Source organism: Opisthocomus hoazin, chromosome 2, assembly GCF_030867145.1.
Source record: "Opisthocomus hoazin isolate bOpiHoa1 chromosome 2, bOpiHoa1.hap1, whole genome shotgun sequence".
NCBI classification, from domain to species: Eukaryota; Metazoa; Chordata; class Aves; order Opisthocomiformes; family Opisthocomidae; genus Opisthocomus; species Opisthocomus hoazin.
In genome coordinates this window covers 8,237,714-8,246,810 of record NC_134415.1, presented here as the reverse complement: position 1 = coordinate 8,246,810, position 9,097 = coordinate 8,237,714, and the positions used below count along the sequence as shown (strand labels likewise).

At 49.8% G+C, this 9,097-nt stretch overlaps 1 protein-coding gene across 2 annotated transcripts; it reads left to right on the top strand.

Moving 5' to 3' along the window:
* The first annotated feature begins 2,107 nt into the window (after positions 1-2,107).
* On the top strand, positions 2,108-8,867 carry RBM34 (RNA binding motif protein 34). 2 transcript variants are annotated; one of them, XM_075412311.1, is made up of 11 exons: positions 2,108-2,288; positions 2,567-2,709; positions 3,811-4,030; positions 4,605-4,664; positions 5,230-5,273; positions 5,756-5,839; positions 6,021-6,084; positions 6,184-6,226; positions 7,748-7,866; positions 8,335-8,435; positions 8,612-8,867. In XM_075412311.1, the coding sequence occupies exons 1-11, from the start codon at positions 2,109-2,111 to the stop codon at positions 8,805-8,807; spliced, it is 1,254 nt and encodes a 417-aa protein (XP_075268426.1). In that variant the 5' UTR covers position 2,108; the 3' UTR covers positions 8,808-8,867. The 2 variants fall into 2 exon arrangements, with proteins under 2 accessions (XP_075268426.1, XP_075268435.1); XM_075412320.1 differs by lacking the exon at positions 8,335-8,435 and having other exon boundaries at positions 8,560-8,867.
* Positions 8,868-9,097: the final 230 nt, after the last annotated feature.

Here is a 9,097-nt window from a genome sequence, read left to right as displayed (position 1 = left end):
TTCTCTGGAGATATTCAAGAGCCACCTGGACGCGGTCCTGTGCAGCCTGCTCTGGGTGACCCTGCTTTGGCAGGGGGGTTGGACTGGGTTACCCACAGAGGTCCCTTCCAACCCCAACCACTCTGTGATTCTGTGGTGCTCTCCAGGTGTCCTAATGGTTACACAGGGAGGCACCTGTGACCATCTGTTAGCCAGGCAATTTTATCCCGCGTTCCAGTGGGTCAAATCCGAGCTGCTCTTCAGGTTACGTGTTGTAACGCAGCTTGAAAGGCGCGTGTATGCCCTGCTTGGCCTGCACACCCTGCTTACAGCTGAGGAACCTTTCCACTAGCAGGGGCTGCTGGGCTACGCCCGTACTGCGGCGTGCCTGCTCGGACCACGACCTGAGAGGCGAAGTGAGACCAGGTCCCCGTCCTTCACCCTTTGCACCTCAGCTGAGTGACGGAATGGGTTTTGTGTGTCTCACGTTGAGAATAGCTGAGAGTGCAGACTGTCAGCTCATGCTGAGAGAAAGCACGCCGGGCTTGAAGGCTGGCCGTGCTGCTCCCGGCTGCCTTTACGTACAGCCTCCACCGATGCTTGTACGTACTTGTCACTGTGTAGTTTCCATCATGCCGTGAAATTTTCCTGTCGCCACAGGGCTCAAACTCACTCTCTGGCAGAGTTCCCCGAGGCTCCATGCCTTTTGTCTGGCCGTTACGAGTCCCTGAAATCAGCCAGCTGAACGCTTGTGCAATGCGATGTTGATGTATTGTGATGGCTCGGCCTGTTCTGCCCCAGCTGTCACCCACAAAACTGCTCTGTTGTGTGAAGGTGGATCGTGAAGGCCAGTACAAGGAGTGTTGATGTGTTCTCCTGGGCTGACCCCAGCGAGGAGGGTCCCTACCTCTCCTGGCAGCCGGAAGGCAGCCGGGGGACGCCTGGTGCATGCGTCAAGGCTCACGCTTTACCTTTACCCGTAGCTGGATTACGTGTTTTGCCTTCAGTTGGACGTTGCTGCCAACAAAACTGCTAATGCTGGCAATTCAAAAACTGCATAAAATGTTCCAACAGAAGAGCGGTTCGGATTTGCTTGAGCCTTTAAGTGCCTGGCAATCTTCTACGCCTTTCTAATTATTACCACATCATCTAGCATTTAAAATTACATTCCGGACAGGCAGGTCTAAAAGGAAATCCCAATTAGCTGCCTAATTTCAGAGAGCTGGTAACAGATCAGACTTCTTCATGCATCAGCTGCACTGTGTCCTGGGTTGGAAAATGCTCTGTTTGGGAATTAACCTAAGGAAGGGTCTCTTCTAGCTGGGTCCTGTAGCTGCAGCAGCACGCTGAGCCACAGCTCGTACCTCCGCTGGCTACAGAGCGAAGCTGGGGGCCGAGGTAGGGCTGCTTCCCGCTCCTGCTGCCCCTGGGCTGCAGCCCCGGGAAGGGCCCGGCGTCCGGGGCTTTTCATCAGGAAAACCCTGATGTGCTTTAAGAGACTGCTGCGGATCCCGGGGACAGAGGAAGCAATCCAGAAGGAAACGGGCTGCCCCAGTGATGCTTTGGGCTGATCTCCGGTGCTCCGGTAGCTTTGTAAGGCTGCTCAGGCAATGGCTGCTCAACTGCCTGTGGCTCTGTCCTCTTCCTCCAGCCCAGTCACGAGCACCAAATCTATTTCAGACCAACAAGTGGCAGAAACCATTCCGTTGTGGGTGCTCTTTGCGTTTTCCGATCCCTTTCTGGGTTTGTCTCAAGGTGAGTTGCTTCACAAGGATGCCTTCTGCCTGCGGGCCCTGCGTGACGAGGGCAAGGGCAGGGTCCTGCACCTGGGGAGGAACAGCACAATGGACCAGTACAGGAGAGGGACCTGGGTGTGCTGGTGGATGACAGGTTGACCATGAGCCAGCAGTGTGCCCTGGCTGCCAAGAAGGCCAATGGGATCCTAGGGTGCAGCCTGAAGTCGTTTCGGGCAGGAGCAGCCCGGCAGGACGGAGCGGAGCCGCGGCCCCGGGGAACACACGAAGCCCCGCACCACGCCATTCCCCCCAGCACAGGCCGGGCGGCCGCCATCGCCGCTGCTCGGGCGCGCCGGAAGTGACGCGCCGCGCGCCCGCTCCCCTCAGGCTGCCATGAGGCCCGGGCGGCGGGGCGCGGGGCGGCGGGGCCCGGTGGCGGCGGGAGGCTGCGCGGCGGAGGGCTACGCGGTGGGGCAGGTGGCGGAGAGCCTCTGCCCGGGCGGGCCGCCCGCCGCGCCGCTCGCCCGCCTCTTCAGCGCCGCCGCCCCGCCGCTGCTGGTGGCCGTGGCGGGGGTGAGTGCGGCGCCGCGCCCGGCCTCCCTCCCTCCCTCCCTCCCTCCCTCCCGCCTGCGGTCCGTGCCTGAGGGGCCCGGTCGCGGCCGCGGGCGGCTCGGGGCTGGGGGCTGTCCCCGGCGTGGCTGAGCCGCCGGGGCTGGGGGTGGCACCGGGACGGGACACGGGCGGGCGGGATTCTGGCGGCTGGGGCCTTCGGCGAGCGAATTGCAATAGAGAAAATAACCGTAGGGCGTTTGTGGGACGTTGTGTTCCGAGTTTTGTTTTTGTTTTTAAAGGAAAATAAGAAAAGAAAGCGCACAGAAGAAGTGCAGAAAGCGTCAGAAGAGCAGAGCGCATCTGTCACGCGAGAGCCGCCTGTAAAAGCAAAGAAGGCCAGAAAGACGGAGCTTTCAAAAGCAGAGAAAGGACTGGTGAACAGGTGGGTACCTGTTTAAGGTAAGATTAAAAACCCCTGCATCTAGATCAGTCACAGCGTCACGAGTTTGGGAAAACAGAGAAGTGCTGTGCTACTGTTCACATTGAACCTTGTGTTTAAGAATGACAAAATCATCACTAAGGTTGGAAAAGACCTCTAAGACCATCAAGTCCAACCATCCACCCAACACCCCCATGCGTGCTAAACCATGTCCCAAAGTGCCACCCGCACGGTTTTTGAACCCCTCCAGGGATGGGGACTCCACCACTGCCCTGGGCAGCCTGGTCCAATGGCTGACCACTCTTTCAGTAAAGACATTTTTCCTAATGTCCCATCTAAACCTCCCCTGACACACCTTGAGGCCATTACCTCTCCTCCTGTCGCTATTTACCTGGGAGAAGAGACCAACCCCCACCTCACCACACCCTCCTTTCAGGGAGCTGTAGAGAGCAATAAGGTCCCCCCTCAGCCTCCCCTTCTCCAGACTGAACAGCCCCAGTTCCCTCAGCCGCTCCTCACCAGACTTGTTCTCCAGACCCCTCCCCAGCCTCGCTGCCCTTCTCTGGACACGCTCCGGCCCCTCAATGTCCTTCTTGTAGTGAGGGGCCCAAAACTGAATGCAATATTGCTTTTTAAGAGGATTGCAAAAATTTTCCGTAGTTTGCCCCAGGAAGCAGTCGATACGTCCAACCTCTTGAAGCCGCGGGTCCGTGAAGCGCAGGTGCCCAGTGGGTTGGCGAGCCGGCGGGTCGCAGGCTGTAGCACTGGGGGAGTTGTTCTCTGTGGCATGGGGTGATGCCTAGTTCTAGCACGCAAAGATGATTTCCCGCCCCCTTCAATTTTAGAGGATATCAAATTATTCTGAATTCTTTCTGTATTACTCCTACTCAATAGTAAATGTGGTGTCCTGAGGACAGCAAATAGTTTTCCATGTTACAGAATAGGCAGATATGTTTAATGCGTAATAAGTGATATCAAGTTTGAAATTTTACGTTGAACATCATAATTTAAAATATAAGTTGGAAGTTTATCTTGGAGGCTTTGGTTCTCTGACCTCAGAAACTGTGGTTTTTTCCCATAATTTGCTTGTCTTTTTGTGGTAAGAGAGAGCGCTTTGGAGCGGGCAGATGAAGAGGAGGAGCAAAAACTGATTCAAAACAAAGGAAATAAAAAAAAAAGGGGGTCTCATGCCATCACCAAAAGCGTTGTTGATTCAGATACTGGCACTACTGTAAAAAGGCAAAAGGAGAAGAGGGTGGATGACGAAACGGTGAACAGGAGAACGGTGTTTGTTGGAAACCTGCCGGTCAGCTGCACCATTCAGGTATGTGAGTGGGTTCCATCAACTAAAGGAATGAAAAGATGGGGATGCTTCCAGCTGAGAAGTCGCACGTATTTGTGACTAAAATTACTTTTTGGGAGGGTAGGAAATAATGCTCGTTATCAGAAACCGTCAGAGGCAGCCTCTTTGGTTTTACTGGAGTTGGGCTCTTTACAGCAGTGGATGCCGTTGCTCGCTGTGCAGTAGAACTGGTTGGTTTCTTTTTCAATGAAAAATGATTTAATCAATGAGAACCACAATTACAAAGTCAGTCCGCCTCTAATTTTGAATGCAAATAATACTTCAGATGGTTGCATAAAATATGCTAAACTTACGCTTCTTTCCATAGTAAGGGGTAAAAATTCAGTTTGGGCAATTTGTAGCATGAGAAGCGGCCACAAGAAGGACAGAAACAGTTACAAATTACTTGTGTATTTTTAGTAGCCCTTTAACAGACCTTGTATAAGGAAAATGAAAAAAATGTGAAAAAACAGAATCTTACTAATAAATACTCAACAATAATTCTCATTACTGGGATGCAAAAATGTGTTGAATATTTGTAATATCTTTTGTTTAGGCACTGAAATCTCTTTTTAAAGAGTATGGACCAATAAAATCCATTCGGTTCCGGTCCTTGGTACGTTACTTCCTCTCATGTTATACAACAGCAGTATTTTTTGGTCTTAAAGGGTGGTATTCATAGGGCTTTGTATATTCAGTAGTTCAGAAGTGGCTGTGGGTGTGTGGTTTTTGCCATTAGAAGGAGCCTTGGAGATTTCACTGCAGATGCATCTTTCCTTTCGTCTCATTTTACTCTTCCTGTAGCAGCAGTTGATAGTATCAGAGCTGCGTTTTCTCCGCAAGAAAAATGCCTTTATTGTTGCTCGTTTAGCTAAGGTATTACCTGGTTTTGAATCATAGTAGCAAAGACACATTGATTGTAAATCACTGTGCTCTGTAAGTTGAAGATAGCAGTCCTGGAACTCAAGAAACGCAGTGGATGAAGCAAAGCAAGCTGTCTAATTCTCAGGCATTTCTAGATCATCTCTAGGAACAGCCGCTTCCCTCATCTGCTCACTGTACTGGCTACATGGCTGTGGGTGGGAATGGTACCTGTTTGAATTCCTCTTTGTCTTCAAGAGCAAATATTTGAGGTAAATTGGCACTAGGCCCACTTAACCAAAGCTCTTTGTATCTTAAAGGTTCCGGCAGAAGATACTTCGTCCAAGAAGTTAGCAGCAATAAAGTAGGTTCCTCTTGTGAATTTCATCCTTTATTTTTCAAGGCAAACGTAATTTTTAAGTGTTGGTTGTTACATGTGTGACTATATTCGTTTCTTAATTTTGTGTTTCTTTGACTTCTGTAATCACCTTTGTGTGTATGCAAGTTCTCTTGAAAATTGAAAAAGAGTTATGTGCCTGGTGTACTAGTAATTCGTTATCTTAGGTTGTTTTTCTTACATTTTAGGAGGGAGGAAGATGCTAATAGTCTCTAATTCCTTTGGATGTATTTATGAGCTGAGGAAGCCTGAGCAGGGTGCATATCCAGGCTGTGCAAGATGTGCAGTGAGACTCCCTTGAGCGCAAGGGGCTAGCTTGACCTGTAACAAAAATGAACTTGTTACTGCGCACGCAGCCAGAGGAAGCACAAATACGTTTAACAGGAAGGGCTCACGCGCTGCACGCTGTCTGAATTACTGAAACAATGCGCGTCTTTTTCATGTTCCAGGCATAAGGTGCACCCTAATGCGAAGTTCGTTAATGCTTATGTTGTATTTAAGGAAGAATGCGACGCCATTAAGGCTTTGAACGAGTAAGTCTGGGTTTTGTTGCTCATTCCCTGTTGAACTGCCTCCTCCCTTTTGCTTGAATCAGAATAAAATGTTTTTTTCAAACTTAAAGTTGCTTTTGGAATAATGCTGTGCCATGGCATCGTAGATCAAGTAACGCTTACTCATTTCATTTTTAAAATTTTCTGCTTTTGGCTGCAAAAGAAATGGAACAGAAATCTCTAGTGGATTTCACATCAGAGTTGACATTGCATCAAGAAGCAGTTTGGTAAGTAAAATGAGTGACTAGAAAACCCCTTTTCTGTTTTGTTTTGGGTTTTTTTTATGCTATAATAACGTACTGTCTTGTGTGTCTTGTTTTCTTTAGCATGACAACAAACGATCTGTATTCTTGGGAAATCTCTCATATGGTAAGTCTAAAATAGATTGTGATGCATGGTTGCTTAACATTTATGGAATAGTTGACATGAGGGTTTTTTATTTATTGATATTTAGGATAGCGTGTTTAGGTAGCTAAGTATCTTTTGCTGGAATTAATTTTTAAAAAACTTTTTCTTTAAACTGAAGCACCCAAAGGGGTTGTAAGTTTCCGACAAGTTCTGCAGGTTAATTGTTTTCTTTATTGTAGCTAGAACTACAAGCACTTTCAGTTCTTGTTGTCGCTTGACATTTTTTAAACAAATGCAACTGAACTGCATAGGGTGTAGCTTTGTGAACTGCTGAGCCTGTACTGGTACCCGTTTGTGAACTACTTGCAAGTGGTGACAGTGACGGCTGCTCCCTGTCGTGCTGTCTGGGAGCCACAGTTACCCGTGTGGAGGGGCTTGACGAATATTCAGCTGCTTCTGCGTAGGCTGGAGAGTGGATGAAGGGATTGCCATCAGGTGCGGCCCGTACGAGGGTATTAGTGGAGTCGGGGTGCTGGGGGTGAGCGTCGCTGGCGGGGCTGTGTAGATACAGGGGATGAAGGCGTGCCCTGTGCCTGTGGCCTGGCGCCGAGCCAGCGTCACGTCGGTACTGCTGGCAGTCATGCCGAAACAGACGGGCTTTCGACTTCAGCCTGTACTTGGCCTGTCTGAAAAGCTGGGTAGGTGACAAATCTTACTGTGGTGACATTACTGGTGCCCGTTGTGCAGAGCGTGTGTCGGTACTGCAGGTTCCTCTCTGCGTCCTGCAGAAAAAAAGTTTGGACGTTCGCAGTGCTCTGGAAACGAGTGCAGCAGCTCGAACCTTTCTCAGCACATCTAAGCCCCGTTGCTGTAATTAAACCTGTACGGTTAAATTCAGCCCTCCACCGCCCCAGCAGAGATACGATTATATCTGTGTAAAGGGATTTATCCTAGTACGAAGCGTACCTATGGAAAAGAGAGTAACCTGTATATTTGTGTGGGTACATGAAACTTGTCTGTTCGCATAGGCACGAGGCTGAGAAAGCCTCACACATCCAGCCATTACCAATCCCTTCTCCCCCATTCAGCTAAAATTCACGGCTCGGTCAGCAAGCAGTAGGCTTCAAGAGCTGCCAGCTCGAGCTCATTATCATCGGCATTAGTTCCTAGAAAGAGATTTTGGCAGAAGAAGGAGCTACAAAAATGTAGCACCTATCTTAATTTCTATAACGTTCAAACCATAAATGAACTTATTTGAAAAATTTATTTCGGTCTTTGCCTTCATTCTTCCGCGTGATTTATGTTGTACTGAAAGCTAGAGAATCGGTAACTGTCAAAGTAAATAGGCCTTTGTAAAGTCTGCATTGTTAACTTGCTGAGGTTCTTCTGGACCACTGATATTTGTGTACCTGTATATATTTATGTATATATTTAAATGTATATGTTTGTGTACCTGAACTGGTAAATACTTGGATTTGGGCCAGGCTTCTAAAGCCGTGTGTCTGACTGAAGAGGCATCTGTTCCGTTGCGCTTGCCTGCAGACATCAGCGACAATGCTGTGCGGGAACACTTCTCTGTCTGCGGAGGCGTGGTAGCAGTGCGCGTTGTGAGGGACAGAAGGACCGGCTTGGGCAAAGGCTTCGGCTACGTGCTCTTCGAGGTACGTAGGGGTGGCGTGCTGCGGGACGCTGGGAGGTCTTCTGAATCTGAATTGGGATTGGCCTTTGTGGCCTTTTAAAATTAGTTTCTTCTCTTTTTTAGTCATTTTTTGGGGATTTGTGTATGAAATTAAATGGTAGCGTTGTTCTGTATGTTACTGGAAGACCGGTTCTGTGGAATTGGATACAAAGATTTTCGGTTGTGTACAAAGAATTTGTAAAATGTTGGGGCGAAAGAAATGAACTTTAAGGGTAAGACTTAGAGGAGGGACAGAGGAGTTCCCTTGGTATAAGGGCAATGTTCTCCCATTTCCTACATGTCTAACTATGAGTTGAATCCTTTCCTGGAGCTGGTTTGCTGACTGGCTCTCCGTTTTGGGTTCGGTATGGCTTGCTCTCTCCTGGCAGTCTCCCAGCCTCACCTTCCTAAATAAACTTCCCTCCTGCAGCCCAGTACCTTTTTTCCCCAGTTCCATCTCTCTGCCTCTGTCTTTTGCGTGTCTCCGCTCTGTGCCTCGATGCATGGGCTGTGTGGGCGTTCCCGAGCAGAGCAGAGGTGGCGTGTCATTCGGTAAGCAGAACAGCGTGAGCACTGTTGTAAAATCTCGCTTAGAAAAATTAGAGAGGCAACTATTTGTTGGGGAGCAATCAGCTGGGCGTCACGCTGCGTTTAAGCCGAGTGTCCCTTCTTGCAGAGTACGGATGCCGTGCATCTCGCTCTGAAGCTCAATGAGAGCGTTCTGACAGGAAGAAAGATACGAGTGAAGCGCTGCGGGGAGAAGTGGAAGGCGCCGCAGAGCAGTCCGGGCCCACGGCGTGCTCCGAAGGCCAGGGCCGATGCCGCGTTAAGAAACCAGAAGGACTCCGCCGATTCCTTCGTCGGCGACAAAGCAAACCCGCTCAAGAAGAGCGCGAAACCAAGAAGACCAAAGACTATTCCTAGAGATAAAGCGGGGAAAAACAGACCGTCTTGTGATTAAAAACGGATGTACGCAAGCGTTCATTATTCTTATAAAGGCTGAGGTGTACCCGAGCGTTCCTGCCCTAAATCCTGGTTACTGGCGCAGCTCTCGACTAGATGACCCACAGAGGTCCCTTTCAACCCCTAACATTCTGTGGGTCTGGGGGTTTTGGCTTCTCCGCGGGGGCCCTACGAGGCCCCCGCCTGTGCCCCGCTGACAGGACGAGCCCCGGCGGGCTGCAGGCCTCGGGGGGGTTGCGTGGAGCTGCAGG